At 46.2% G+C, this 14,961-nt stretch overlaps 3 protein-coding genes and 1 long non-coding RNA gene across 6 annotated transcripts; 1 reads left to right on the forward strand and 3 right to left on the reverse strand.

The window, feature by feature from the left end:
* Positions 1-80: 80 nt before the first annotated feature.
* dok2 (docking protein 2) lies at positions 81-3,751 on the reverse strand. Its single transcript, XM_088383702.1, has 7 exons — positions 3,540-3,751; positions 2,344-2,472; positions 2,086-2,256; positions 1,778-1,883; positions 1,200-1,378; positions 874-1,107; positions 81-796 (listed from the first exon to the last, which is right to left on the reverse strand). Exons 1-7 carry the CDS (start codon positions 3,597-3,599, stop codon positions 332-334), a joined length of 1,344 nt encoding a protein of 447 aa, XP_088239828.1. The 5' UTR covers positions 3,600-3,751; the 3' UTR covers positions 81-331.
* LOC148394165 (uncharacterized) lies at positions 3,732-6,334 on the forward strand. The gene is made up of 2 exons (XR_015860034.1): positions 3,732-3,773; positions 4,031-6,334. It is a non-coding gene; the product is annotated as an uncharacterized LOC148394165 (long non-coding RNA).
* On the reverse strand, positions 3,868-5,605 carry LOC148394166 (kazal-type serine protease inhibitor domain-containing protein 1-like). Its single transcript, XM_088383703.1, has 4 exons — positions 4,923-5,605; positions 4,620-4,825; positions 4,309-4,456; positions 3,868-4,189 (listed from the first exon to the last, which is right to left on the reverse strand). The coding sequence occupies exons 1-4, from the start codon at positions 5,428-5,430 to the stop codon at positions 4,110-4,112; spliced, it is 942 nt and encodes a 313-aa protein (XP_088239829.1). The 5' UTR covers positions 5,431-5,605; the 3' UTR covers positions 3,868-4,109.
* A 308-nt stretch (positions 6,335-6,642) lies between the features above and the next one.
* On the reverse strand, positions 6,643-14,908 carry snapc4 (small nuclear RNA activating complex, polypeptide 4). 3 transcript variants are annotated; one of them, XM_088382088.1, is made up of 22 exons: positions 14,304-14,908; positions 13,270-13,380; positions 13,050-13,090; positions 12,681-12,777; positions 12,552-12,607; positions 12,348-12,464; positions 11,938-12,078; positions 11,771-11,855; positions 11,614-11,695; positions 11,395-11,502; positions 10,904-10,976; positions 10,655-10,819; positions 10,424-10,574; positions 10,251-10,357; positions 10,064-10,158; positions 9,898-9,992; positions 9,689-9,792; positions 8,544-9,599; positions 8,125-8,460; positions 7,341-7,830; positions 7,054-7,259; positions 6,643-6,859 (listed from the first exon to the last, which is right to left on the reverse strand). In XM_088382088.1, the coding sequence occupies exons 2-22, from the start codon at positions 13,376-13,378 to the stop codon at positions 6,755-6,757; spliced, it is 3,819 nt and encodes a 1,272-aa protein (XP_088238214.1). In that variant the 5' UTR covers positions 13,379-13,380; positions 14,304-14,908; the 3' UTR covers positions 6,643-6,754. The 3 variants fall into 3 exon arrangements, with proteins under 3 accessions (XP_088238214.1, XP_088238216.1, XP_088238215.1); XM_088382090.1 differs by having other exon boundaries at positions 12,552-12,599; positions 12,679-12,777; XM_088382089.1 differs by having other exon boundaries at positions 12,552-12,602; positions 12,679-12,777.
* Positions 14,909-14,961: the final 53 nt, after the last annotated feature.

Raw genomic sequence — 14,961 nt, forward strand, 5'->3', positions numbered from 1 at the left:
GAATGTCTCATGCGATGCATATTAAATTAACTTTGATTGGATTTCCATATTATTATTAGCCATCGAAATAAACCATGAAATCATGATGCAGAAAGTTTAATTGTTTATTTTATACTTAATTATATCATTACTCTTTGTCATATATACGTAGGAAGTGCAATAGGGTAGAGCTGGGGTCTCAAGCTTGCGGCCCGGTGACCATTTACTTTTCATTTTATGGCCCACTATAAGGTGTTTTGTGTTGTTGTTGTTTTTTTATATCATTTATGGGCTGCCATAAATGTGACTGACGGTGACATAGTCATTGACACGCCGCCGTCTCATTGACTTTTTACGGCACGTCCGGCACTGCAACAGGAAGGGCCCCGTGTTTCCGTTTCGGGGTGGCATAGAAAGGATCAGCGGGGACCGCCATGACCCTCCACGCATCTCCTTTTAACTCCTCAGGGTAGTCGTATTCAGACGGCGGAGCTCGCAGGTCTTCAACTTGTGGCTCATCGTAAATGTGATCCATTTTCCTGTAGAGTGACGCAGAAGCACAACCCTCCAGAGCTTCAGCTTGGAGGCGGGTCGAGTTTAGCGTCACCTCTGAGTACTCTCCGTCCTGCTGACTGGCGGATGTCGTAGTTGGCGGTGTGCCAGGGGGCGTTCCAGGAAAGGACACCTGTGAGTAAGTAAAGTCCATGGCTGGCTGCCTAGGGATGACGGGAGAACTTCTTACAGAGGTGGTGCCCCTGCGGTTATCCAACGTCAACCCACTGACCCCTGCCACTGTCTGCGACAAGGCCATGTCCACCTGAAACAGGAGCAAATTTCAACATAAACACCCAGTGCGATATGCTTGCCATATCATTTTATGACTCACGTACTGACCTGAGCACCTGAAAAAGGCCAGTTGTAGGTGTGTGGCGTGGGCGGTAATGGTGGTAAGTTGACCTTCCGGGAGGGATCCCCCCTCATTGGCCTGCCTCCGGATGTTTGAAGGGCACGGTGAATGCTAATGGCCGCTTCCACAGCCTGGAATACGGAGTGACCTTCTTTGGTGTCAAACTCAAAATTGCCTTCACCGGATTCACAACGACGACCCGCCTCCACTGAGAAACAGCTCTGAAATAAACGCACACGTGCACACACAGACCCACAAGAGTCATCACCACTGTGTGTGTGTGTGTACAATTATTCATGTGTGTGTATGCAACCTTGTCCCGTCCAAAGCGGCGAAGGAATTTGTATGGCCAAGACATCAGTGTAACGCCTTGATTGTCCAGTAGGTAGATGGCATCCTCGCCCGCTCTTAGGATGCCATTGCCCTTTAAATTGCAACGTTCGGATGATGCAGTACTACGCACATGTACCTTGAAGTCACGGCGTGGAGACGCTGGAGACACACACACGTACACACAAACCCTGTTAGTGCGTCAATGAACTGTCGCTAGCACAGATGTTGACTTCCTGTGTGAGTAGCTCATTTCCTGTGTGACCTATTGCATGAGTGTCAGACGTCTAAAAATAACTTGGATATGCTGCCTATAATGCTGCGGTAAGAGCTCAGGTCAGCCATCATGCATTGCCACTCACTAGAAGGGCATATACATACACACACACGCACACACACACACACAGGTTGATCAACTCCACGTCTGCCTTCAACTGAAAAAAAAAGTTGGCTTTATTCGTCTGGAGAACTCATTTCCTGTTGCATACTTTGAGGCTAAACGTTGCTCTCTCTTACACAGATGCGTGCGCACACAGACACACACTCGTGCAAACTTAGTACCTGTGCTGGTGGTGCTGCTGTACAAAACATTGTCCTCCATCCCTTCTTGGTCTTCTCTTTGTTCTTGTTGTCTGCCTCTGCTTTTGTGAGACTCCTCCCAGCTCACCTGCATGGAGGGTAGGGAAGATTTTGAAAATGAATGCTCAATCATACCGAGTAGATGCCCCTTCTTATTTTTTTACGCCACTTTAGCTGCTATATTTTACGTTTTCACGGTACTGTAGGTGACTCTGGAGCTGAAAATGTGAATTAAGTGATTAAACGGGATGTTTATCCTGGTAAATGTGGAATTGCAGTTGTGTGCGTACGGGAAAGGCGAGCTGGCACAGTGTCATGGCCCAGTCGCTGACGTGGTCAGTACGGGCCGCCAGCACCACAACCCTGTCGACTGTCTGGAGCAGAAAAGGGGCGGAGTCCGCAGGACATCCCTCCACATGGACATTGGTGCTCACTTGGACCAGGTCGGACAGACGGATCACCTGAGGGGTGGACGAAGGATGCTATGATGTTATTAATAAGGGAACGTGGCACCGTGACAAGACAGATTGTCAGACAAAAGGACAGACCTTGGTGTGTTTGCGTCCACTTCTTTGCTTCTTCTCGCCGCTGCCGCCGTCTTTAATTTCCCACAATTCCAGACGGGAAATGGAAGAAGAACTTTCTCGGAAAAGCATCCCCCACATACTTTTCCACTTCTGCACACACATGCACAAGTTTAAACATTTCTTCATCATGCAAAATGCTTACAGTCATGGTTAGCTGTGTTGGAGATGCTTACTTTTGGTTTTCGGTTTGAATCAGAAGAAAAAGGAAACTTTCAAAGTGTGACTGTAAGAAAAGGAAGAACTTAACTTCCGCAACACTATTAAACTAAGTTTGGAAGGCCACTGGATTACCCAACCACAACACCAACACTTGTCTTGGGTTTTGCTTAAACTTAAGGAGTTCAAGGCCATTACAGAACTCATGCTTTCCAAACTGGAAGTGGAATGCAGTTTTCTTCTTAAGGGACATTTCAACCTGACTGCCAAACACAGAGTAAAGAACGGGAAACTCCATGCTTTCTCAAGATGAAAGCCAGAGAAAACAGCAGGAGCTCTAGAATTGAACCTTGTGGAATCCCATAAGGCAGAGAGGTAGAATGATACTCAGAACTAGCATGGCTGACATATATACTTGATATGAGACTAGACCTAGCGCTCATTCAAGACCAACCAATTTTTTAATTCAAAACAAAGACAGCATTTTTTTAGGAAATACAAAGGTATATGGAAAAACTAAAAAGTGTCGTTACGTACATTAAGATGACAAGATGAATCTTGTTAACCAAGTGAAGCAGACACAATCCATGTAACACAATACACAATGTGTCAACCTTCAAATATCACTATTAGGAGCAGCTTTTGTACTTAGCCTCAGCACTGAACAATCAAATGACTGGATGGTCACCAGTGAACAAGTGACAAAAATAAAGCACCTTTAGATTCCCAATCACACCTGTAGAGACTTGTTGGTCTTGGATTAGCTAACATGCTAAGAAATAGAGAAAATCTCAACACAGAAAAGTCGCAGTTGAGATTCAAACCCCAAACCTTATACCTTGGAAGGAAATGTGCTAACCACAAGGTTATCGATGATAATTTATTGTGCGATTGCTGTAAATGATTATCATAAGAATAACAATGTTCAAAAACATGTTTTTTTTTTATGGGTCTGTTGGTTGTTTCCATGTTAGCATTGGGTTTAAGTTAGTGTGCATTACCTTTCCAAACCTGTGGTGCTGAAGGTAAACGTTTCCTTCTTTCTTTAAGTCCTCGTCCATTCTCACGTCGCCCTCGTTGTTGTCTTAATCCACGTCTTGTCTTTTTGTGTGTGTCGTGCTCCCTTTCGTGCTGACGTTTGTGGCTTCAACTTCCTGTTCTTGTGTTCTTATTGTCACTTCTTCTTCTCTTCTGCAGTATCAGCTTGACAGATGACATTGAGACAACTTCCTCTTGTAAGTTTCTTAAAACGCACACACTCACACGTAGTACACAAGATGAATTTGACGTAGTTGCTGTTTGTATAGCAAAGCAACAAGACAGTTTGACTTAAGTATGTAACTGTTGTTTTATTTTTATTTTGTTTCGATATGTTTTGTATTGCTTGGATTTGATGCGGAAGCGCCGCCTCTTCACAGACCGCCAATCACGTTGCTGTTAAAAATACGTATCAGCACACGTTTTAACCTCATCTATCTTTGTATCTTTACAGTTTATCTCTCTATGTAAACTATTCAAGCTCAGCCAACGGTGGGCCAGAGGAGCAGACATCGACATCATCGTCATCATCATCAATAGAGGTCGTAGTCCAGGGCGTCACTCAGCTGTTTCATGACAGATACGTGATTGGCCAAGTAGGATGACAGCTCCTCTGAAGAACAAAACCATGACTAATCAGGAGAGAAGTATCATTGTGCGACCAATCAGAGCAATATATTGGGCGGTGGATCAGAAGAAAGTATTGAATCAAGTGGCGAGTGTTTTCCTCACCTGCTGGCAGGACCCCCAGCGCAGCAGAGGCAGAGACAGAGCCAAGTCTGTTGCGGGCTATGCAGTGATAAGTTCCTGAGTCTTGAGGCTCCGCCCCTTCAATCTGCAGCCAACTGGAGAGTTCAAATTGTTGAGGACCGCCGCGACTCTGGAGATGCACATTAAGGAAGGCTAGCCCCAAATTTATTCCTCGCGTTCATGCCAAATAAAAATCTAAGATAACATTCTTCTATGCGAGGCAAACATTTCATTAATTTTCCTGGTATTTGTTATGCTTTATTCTTTTGTAGTGTCATGCATGCACGTGTCACCTGCACAGAAATGTGCGGGTCATCTCCGGGCAGGACGATGTCATTGTGGTTGTCTCCTTCGTCCTCATCCAGTTTGTCGCCACCACTTCGTTTGTCCTTACGCCATTCCACCGCTGCCATCGGGAAGGCGAATACCTCACACAGGAAAACAAGATGGCTTCCGCTCCCATTCACTTGACTTTTTGGGCCCACTTTGATCACTGGAACTATGGAAAGGGAGGGGGTTAGGGTTGAGTCTGTTTATGTGTGTGTGTGTGTGTGTGTTGTGCATTTGTGAGACATGTGTGCATGTGCTCTACATACCAGTCTTGCAAGGACCACTCCCCCTGGTGTGCAGTTTGGGATCCGAGAATGCAACCTCTTTGAAGTGGCACATGTTTGCATACGTCACTCCGTCAGTTCCACACACCGCCTCGCGCTCCTCGCAAACGCACACTTGCTCTTCTTCCTCCTCCTCCTCCTCCTCCTCCTCCTCGTGGCCCCGTCCCCATCCAGCAGGTCTGGGATCCACCTGGCAACGCAGCCCGGCGCCGCAGAGTCCAAATCGGACATTGGTACCTCCTGAGTCGCAGGCTTGCCCCTCCAGGTTGGCACACTCCAAGCAGCAGCCGCAACGGTCCTTGACCACGCCGGCCCGACAGCCAAGAGTCGGCGGGCATAAATCGGCTTGGCAAGGGCCGCAGCCCGCAGGAGCGGTCGTCGCATCGGTGATGGCGGTGGGCGGAGGGCTGGAAGGCTGGTTTTCAAGGGACCGGCACAGATGTGGGTTCGGACAGAGAACCAGGAGCAAAATCACAACTGGCAGGAACATGACTGCTCGAATTCTGCCCTACCAAAAGTCTTCCGTCAGACACAAAACGGATGTTACGAGACGCAATATGTCAGAAGAAGAAACAGTAACTTTTGTTCTTCTAAAGTTGAAACCATCTGAGCCGCTCGCGCTGCTTCCAACTGCACGTGTGTCATTGAGCCATAATAACACGAACACTTCCTGTTTGTCCCTTTAAAGTAAAAGCATAACTGGAAGTGTGTTTTGGATTCTTGCCACTTTTTTCCAGCGATATTTTAAAAAGACATAATGCATAAAAAAGAAAAGTCCAAACTGGCCAAAAAAATAATTATTGTACCTTTCTTTGTTTTAGCCGTACTGTAGTTCACTGTCCTCCTATTCACAAAGAAATCCAGACACCAACAGCTGTTGCACTCATCAGGTCTGCAGACCACCTAGATGAAAAAAAATGTTTGAAAGGAAAGTGTCTATTCTAGGAGGGTTCCAGTAATTCTGAGGCAATGGTGAGACACTCAGTTCTTCTTTTTTCTGCACCCCCCCCCCCCCAAAAAAAGAGAATGGCATGGTGCGGTCTTTTTAGTTTCCTAACCCTCGACCTCTTTCGGACTTAAGTGTGACTGCTCTGCAAATAGCACAAATGTTAGGTTTGTGTTGGTTTGTGGCATGCCGCTGCCTACCAAACTCCACCCACACATGACGACAAAAAAAAACATATTTTCCCCCCTTTAAGATAGTTTCTACATCAGAATTTTTTAGGTTGATCACAATCACTAATTAAAATCATATCAATCATTATCACAAGATTTCAGAAAACTGTTATTGTAAAGTGTTATTGTATCCAAATCATTCAATTATGGAGGAAAACTGGACTTTTAAAATGTGGCTACTTTCAAAACATGCAATGCATTAAATTACAACAGCTGTTCATGGAATTATTATTTCAATGAAAAACATCCACACTTACTGTATTTCCAGTATCCAAATAGGAAAGCAAACATCAATCTCTGCGCATCAAAAACAAGGTACTCTAATACAATCGGTACATAGACAAGTAGTGCCGAAATTCATTTGTGGAAGCATCCACAGCTTATATGGAAAACACTACTGCCGTAATGCCTCAATTTGCGTATCATAAATGACATCAGCGATCCGATACCAATAAAAAAATTAAACAATTTATATATCATCCAATCCGATATAGTTGATTAGTTTAGTGAAAACATTATGTCAAACTTTACTTAAATAACTTTATTAACAAATAATGACCAAAACAGGCGCTCCTGAACTCATCTTAACAAGTTCAAGCACACGTGTAAACATCAAACACTCAAGCATTCAGAACTTCTCATTGGTTGCTGATAGTTTCACTGGGGCGTGGTTGAGTGGCGGCATTGGTGCCGATTCCGGAGAAGTGACTGGCTGGAGGTCCTGAGCCATCACATGCAAACTTCTGTGTGACACAGACACACATACCACAAACACAACAGGTTACAATCAACACACAGGTTAACAGTGACACATGCAGTCGCTCAGTTTGCAATCTCAAGTGCAGGTTGCAATTACACACACGCATTCAGTTTGCAATCTCATACACACACAAACACGAGGCGACACACATTTGTGTGTGTGAAAGTGTCCACTCACAGGAACGTCCCGCCGCTGTGTATTTTCTTTCGTCTTCACTTTTTTGCTATCACACGGTGGCGTGCGTGGAGATGTCGCCGTGGCAACAGGCTGCATAGTGGCCAGGAGGGCAGGGAGGGCAAACACGGACAAGAATCGAGCTTTCAATAGCACGTATGCTGGATTGGAGCCCAAACGATCCTTCACCAACGCACGCAGCAAAGTCTCTATACCAACATCAAGGAAAACAACGTTATTCACACTGTGTGTGTGCGCACGTATGAATGTGTGTGTTTGCGTTTGCGCACCTGTTTGGTCAGAGGAAGCATCAGGCAGGGGAGAGGGCATTGCCTGCGTCTGGGCATAGCTCTGTTGAAGTTGTGCGGCCTTTTCAGTGAGCTGAATTTTTTTGGCAAGGATGGAAGTGAGCGCGCTGAGGCTGCTGCTGCACGGAGGCAGATAGGGCAGAGACGCGCCCATTTGTGTGGGCACGGCCACGCCTCCTCGGCCCCTCAGCCAATCACCAACCGCTGCTGGTGACTCTAGGAACACCAGGGTGGGATCGACGTTCAGAGCAGCAACCTCAGACCTCACGGGGGAGGGGCCGCTGGCAGAGGGAAGGGGTCCAAGGGGCGCACGTTGCACAAGAGGGGGTGATTGCAGGAGCTGGACACACCCACTGGCAGGAGCAAACTGAACCGGCGCCTGCACCCAGGGTAGCAGAGTCACCTGTGTGGCTCCACCCTCTTTGGTTTTGGACTTATCCCAACCTCGTCTCCTCTTTTTGGCGTCAGAAGCCTGCTGGCAGACAATCGCAATTAAAACAGTGCCTGTCCTTGTTTGTGTTCGTACATCCATGCTGGGATTTGTACATACATACGTGTGTGGATGTCCACCAGTGCACATGAATGCAAGTGTGTTGCATGCACGTGTGTCTGTGTACGTGCATGTGCTTGTGTCCATGCATGCGAGTGTTAGGGTGTGTGTGTGCACGTGAGTGTGTGCATGCTCATGCAATCCGACATATCTAACAATGAAATGCGAAAAAATTGGAGGGAGTAAAGGAGGGCTGCCCATAAATAAAAATCTGACCTGTAATTCAAGGGCCTTGTGAGTAGGTTTTCTAGCTCGTTTCCCTCCATCGGTGGGAACACCTGCCCCAGAATCTTCTTCCCGCCCTCGTTTCTTCCCCGTGGGTTGCGGCTCAGGGATGGGGTTGGCATGGTCAGTAGTGACAGTGGAGGTGGGCCGTGCCAAGGAAAGTACGACAGATGAGTTGGGAGGGGGTGAACCAAGAGGGAGCGTGGCCTGGGCGGGGTCCACAGGCAGGGGCGAGGACACAAAGCGCACAGAAAGAGGGGGTGACGCTAGCAGACAGATGCGAGGCGGAGGGGGGCGGGGGAGGAGGGGCACGAGGTGAGGCAACGTCTGTGGAGACAGAGAAGCATGTCAATCACCATGTCTCCATAAACAGATGTCAATCGATGGATATTGGAGAGAAAAAGGTTTACCTTTGATTGGACTGGAAATGGAGGTCGAGCTCGAGGTGTCATGGTCAATAAAGGGGGTGTTGGCAAGAGGAAAACTGAAGGATGGGACTGCTGATGGATGAGAGTGGGCGGAGCCTGCCGCATTATCAATGCTGGCTGTGCGTCTGGGGGGCGGGCCCGTGTGGAGCGCAACATGGCTGCCACAGTGTTGGGGTTCTTGAAGCCCGGGGACTTCCGTTGGGGCTTCTGCTGGGATGCCAGCTGAGAAATCTGGCCGGACCGCTGTTGCGGTGAGCGTGGAGGCGGCAGAGGCGCTCTCTGCCGAGGCGGCTGCTGGAGCCTCCGCGGGGGTGAAGTCTGCTTCTCACAACCCCGCTTGAGAATGACGTCCTTGCAGCCCGAGATGTCTATCATCATGGCCTGTAGGAGGAGCTTGAAGACTAGGGTGGAACTCAGTGCTGTTTTGTCCCCGAGGGCGTCAGCCAGCGTGGGTGTCTCCTGGCTGGGCGTGAGGACGTTGCCCACCCAAGGTAACACGGCCGCCTGCAGCATGTAGTCCATCACTGTATCTGTCATGCGGGACCCCTTTTTGGGGCGAGGGTTGTGGTTTTTGCACTTATTACACAGGTGTGAACACAGCTGCTCCTGTGACATCATCATCATGGCGCCGTGCAGGTGGCGTTCCTCCCAGCTCAGCTCACGGGGAGGAGGACCCACTACCACTGAGCGGCCGAACTTGGCCACCACCGTGGACCGTACATGTGCTGGTCTTGATTGGTGATGGCCAGGTGCGGGTTCCAGCGTCACCAGCTGCGTGTTCAGGGAACTGAATTCTTGACTTTCTTTCGGTGGGATCCACTCATGCATGGGTGGGACCAGATAATGGTCTTCCTCCTGTTTCTCTTCCTCATTATTTCCCTCTAATTCCTCCTCCTCTTCTTCTTCCTTTTCGTCATTACTGTCCATGTATGGAATCTGGTCCTCATCAGTGTCTTCCTGGCTGCTATCCTCCTCTTTCTCCTCTTCCTCCTCTTTGCATTTCTGCAGACGCCGCCGTTTTTTTGTGATTGGGTTACCCTGTTGGTGACAAAAACACATGCACACCAAATATGAAGAGGTTCCATTGTGAGTTGTGTTAACACTGAATGCAATTGACTTTTATGTACCAATGAAGGCCGCCTTTTTGCACGTCTCATCATTTTTTTCCACTCTCGAAGACACTGAGCGTCATTACGGTTTGGAATCTCTGCTGCTATCTTTGCCCAGCAACCTGCCGACCATGTGATAAACACTCATCAGCACACACAAAATGTCCACAACTGTTGGTAGCTCAATAACTAACACAATAAACGAGGTGAGAACAATGGACACAGACCAACACCGTGTTTCTCCAGCAGCTGGAGGAGGAGTTGGTGCTCATGAGAATCAAAACTTCCTTTCTTGGTTCCTTCCTTCAGGCAGTCCAGATATCTGTGGGACAGATCTGAATCAGTCACGACAGTCGAGTCAGTTTCATCTATCCCGATGCTGGTCTTCCTCACCGGTCCCTGCAAGCTCCATCGGTGCGTCCTGGAACCTCCAAGCGGATTTTCCACCAACTCTTCTCCCCATGGCGTTTAACTGCTCTCAGCAACAGCTGTGAAGGGCGCGAGAAAGCAAGTGGACATTCAACTTTGACACATAGATTGGACAGTCTTCAGAATCATATGATGTCACCGTTCAGCAGACCTGATCCTCTTCTTTGGACCAGGGTCCTTTCTTCAGCTGGGGGTCCAGAACTGAACTCCACCTGTAGATGAGCTGAGAGATGTCTCGACCCTCCATAAAGTAGCTGACTGAGGGAACAAGAAAAGGGTGGTCAGGGGAGCGTCCGTGCGACGGGGCGCCACAGGCGTTCTTACTCTGCGTGTATGGTGTGAAGTTCCCAATGCGCATCTTTTCGACTAACTGTGTGAGTTTCTGGTCCTCATCGGGGGTCCAAGCACCGCGTTTTAGAGAGGATGAGATGAATCTCTGGAATGTCTGCAGGCACATGAAGGCGGTGCGGCCCGTCTGATAAAACAACATAGGTGCGTCACCACAAAATCTCAGCGTGATCCATCTACAGTTTGAGGGGGCTCCTTCCTGCTCACCCCTAACTCCTGAGCGATGAGGTGCCAGTTGGTCTCCTTGCATCTGCTGCTGACCTCCTTGAGCTGCTGAAGCTCATCACCACTCCAGCGTGTTTTGTTGACAGCGGGGTGCAGAAAGTTCTGCCAGAAGAGACGAATGTCGTCCGTCTCGCGAAGGCCTTCAAACTGACAAATGGATTAGCCACATGCTATTAGGTCCAGAGGAAGAGCTTAGCAGTCGCGGATAACTTTTAATCGGCGCTCACGTACATCGATCTTGGCAATCTTCTGCCAGTCGTGGTCCTCGTACTGATTCCCAACAAGCTCCTCCTCCTTTTTCTCTCTGGCCAATCACAGTGAATAAGTGTCAGTCGGTGTCAGCACAAGCACACTCAAACAGACTGCTAATAACATGCCAGATATAGTGCAGAAGAACTTTGGTTGGCGTATGATTTGTTTTTTGATAAATTCTTTTGCCAAAAAGTTGTCCCTGTTTTGGGACTTACATAATGTTTTTCAAAAATATCAGCTGTCAGCAAAGTCTACAGAAACCTGAGAACAATGCTAAGTATTTAAATCATGGATGTTGGAGGAGGGAAACATTTAAAACAGACTGGCTGGTGGCCCTCGAGGACCAGTGTTGGACACCCCTAATACATGATTTCCTATGAGAAATATGGCTTTTGGTACGTTTTAGATTTTCAGATTTTCTTGAACCGATTCATTACAAAAACAAAGGTCCCGCTGTAAAGACATCATACTTGATGGATTTGATGTCTTTCTCCAGATTTTCAATTTGAATTTTGATCTGCTGCTTGTCATCTTCCGATATGTCCGATAACGTCAACTTCTGACTCAGGTAGTCCATCCTGAGAAACATCAAGAGAAAGAAGACAATGTTGAAACAATGAATGAAGAAGAGAAGGACTGGGGAGAAGAAAAAGAAGGAGGAGGAAGAGGAGGTGGAGGATACTCTTAACCTGGACAGCTTGGGCTGGATGAGTCTCTTCATACTGTCTCTGGTCACCGCATCAATCAGCAACGTCTTCTGCCAACCCTCCCCTGAACACACAAGCAAGACAATGTAGACTGGCAGACGCTGACAATGTGGACCGTGGCCATGGTGACAGTACTCACATCGTTTGACTTTCACCTTGCTGCTATCGAGGCAACCCTTCATCTTCATCATTCTGTCCTTTGTATCACAATTGGCAGGAGGACCCTAAGGGCGGACGGAAAGACGTTGCAATCGTTGAAAGGTCACATGACTGAAGAGTTAAATGCTGATTAGGCGAAGGCCTCACCAGGCCGGTGACTTTGTCCTTGAAGTACGGCTTCAAGAAGTGACCCAGGAATAAGTTGGTCTGCTTTGGGCACGACGAAGAGGCAAGTTCTTCTTTGGAAGCTTCTCTGACTGGTCCAGACAGTTGAGACAGTGCCTCCCTCTATGTGAACAGACACATGTGCACACATGATGACTAGTGTGTGTGCGTGTGTGTGTCTGTGACTTGCAGCCATCATTGCATTCCTTCCATGGCGATAATGCACAATTGGATATGCTCTGCTACGAAATGTGTTTGAATATATTTTTTGAAGATATCTCACTTGGCGTGGCCCAGTGGTTGCGGGCCACAGTGGAGGTAGGGTGGTGCCCAAGTAGAGCTTTAACCCTAACCCCCTGGTGTGCTTGGGTGTATACTTGTGCCTTATTGACCTGTTGTCGTTGGTTGTGCGACAGCAACGTTTCCAGCTGCTTGAGTTTCTCTTCAAGGATCTGCTGGTACACCAGGTTCATTTGAAGGCAGGATTCCACATTATTGGACAGACCCAGCTGACGTCAACACACACACATAGGTTTCAGCAAGTTAGCATGCTGTTGAGCGGTTACATGTTCAAAAATGTTTGACGCTCTACTGACCTCACTTTCACTGCTGCTGTTGATGCTGTCATCATCATCATCATCATCATCATCACCTAACAAACACACACAAACGGTGACAGTGAGTCGACAAGCAGGCACACGAGAGGAAATGGAAGTCGCAACTACCTGACACAGTGATGGGGTTGTGCGGTCCCAGAAATTCCTCCAGGTTCTGGATCTCTGTCTCGATTTTTTGCCTCTCAGCCAGCAAACCTGCAGTTGACTGAACGTACACACACAAATACACACCTACCATTCAACTTGTGAAATGAGAACCTTGTCCTATCTAGTGTTGCTGTGCTCAATTCCAAAATTCAGATTATTTATGGTGTAAGAAGAAACTCTAACTCTGTCAATGCCCCCAGGCGGCCAAGGCTGGTAGCAGCACAACAAGCAACACAGCCGGTGACAAAAACGGTTTAATTCTTTTTAATTTTCAGGAAGAGTGTAACCAACATGAAAATTGGGGGGTACGAGTGTGCGCGTGTGTATTACCTGCCCCGCCTCCTGGTCTGTGTCAAAACTGGACTCGTCATCTAATTGAGAAATAAGATGTTAATATCACAAGATGGTCACAATACAGTCAATAATACTGTTAGCGTCATCAAACAGGAAGTAACAGGAAACGTTTGTTGACACTTTTTGAATGAAACTTCACTCGTCTCCATTTGACAGAAACAAAATCAATCAAACGTGTCAAAAGTGCAGAAATAACCTGTGTCGTCGCTGCTGACTTGTAGCAGTTCATCGTTGCTGGCACATAAACGTCTCTGCAAAAGTTCCACTTGTTGCTGGATCCTCTCTCTCTGCTCACACAACGACATGACTACATATATACACAGAAAAAAAAAAATATTAGTATCATAAATAACATGGACACGTGTATTAGTACATAAGCATGCAGATGTTTTATCGAATTAATCAATTTACCATAAACAAATCGACAGATAAATAAATTATTAAAATAATTACAGCCCTAATCTACAAAAAATTGGGTTTGTGCCCACTTCAACCTGAGAATCACATACAATTCCATAATAAGTTGATTGCAATTGTGCAACCCTAGAAACATGTTTCAGTGTCTGATAAAGGTGCCGGACAGAGGTCTCATATCTCACAGTAAAACACTGAAAAGTTGTACGAGGAGAGGGTTCAGAAGCAAATTTGACTTTCTTATTATTAGACCCAGGAACACAGGATGGGCAAAAAAACAATTAGGATAAAGAAAACTTGAAGTGACATTAACATGTGCAATAAATTCATATGTATGCTGTAATCTAACTGAAAAATTGGGTGCAAACTTAATGTGCAGCCCCACCCAATAGGAGATAGTATCTTTAAGGGGAGTACCATCACAAAATAACTATATTACATAAGAAAACAACACAAACTGCTTTATTTATAGCGCAATAATATCGATACTGCAATATGTAACATCATTTGGCATATTGCATAAAATACGTCATCTTTAACAATCATTTCAGTATCTCGAGGCAGAGCCGAGTGTTCTCTTTTTTTGGAAATCAAAGTATGGTCACCATAAATGTAGTAGTAGTAGTACATACAACGATTACACTCACACACCTACACAACAGTACATGACAGTACAGTACAAGTACACTTCATTTACAACACACTTTACACAACAGTACATCACAATACAAGTACACTTCATTTACCACATTATCTATTGGCAGTATTAGAGAGTAAAAGTACACGCTTATTGTTGAGGTGGGAAGTCTGACGTACCTTTTTATTAGACTAATTTCGAAGTCGTTCCATCAAAGTTCTTTTGGGTTTCGTATTTTGGCGTATTACCCAGCAGGCTTGGCGTCTTTCCAGCGCAAAAAAAACAACTACAACATAGCGGCTCAGCACTGCATCACAAATAACGTGCTCCAAGAACGTTTAAAAACGTCAGAGAATTTCAAAAATGTATAACGAAGGACCCAAAATAGTAATAGACACAAAAATAAGTGACAGTAAGGCGGTCAGACTTTCAATGGCTTCCTTATTCGTCATCTCCGGTGGTCCGCTCTTTACTTCCGGGTTGACTTATTTAATTTATTTATTTAAGGGCGCAAGTAGATTTAGGGGCACTTGCTTTAAATTGCCTTGTAAAGTGAATATACATCACACAAATGTTTACTATATTACTGAGAAATGGCGGAAAAAGGTCAAGAATAGCAAATTATGATTTAAAAAAAACAGCAAATGGTTGCAATGGTTGATTATTTTTCAAATTTTTGTTTTTTGATTGTCCCTTGTTAGATCCTGTGGCATGACTTCAAGGGAGCTATTCACACCAGACATCCCAAAAATCTTGGTAAACTGCAACAGTTTGATTTTTAAAGAGGAATGATCAAAATTTCATCCTGATCATTGTGCTTGTGGGCTCTGCAACTAC

This window comes from Syngnathus floridae, chromosome 8 (genome assembly GCF_059516105.1).
Source record: "Syngnathus floridae isolate MCC-2025c chromosome 8, RoL_Sflo_1.0, whole genome shotgun sequence".
NCBI lineage: Eukaryota > Metazoa > Chordata > Actinopteri > Syngnathiformes > Syngnathidae > Syngnathus > Syngnathus floridae.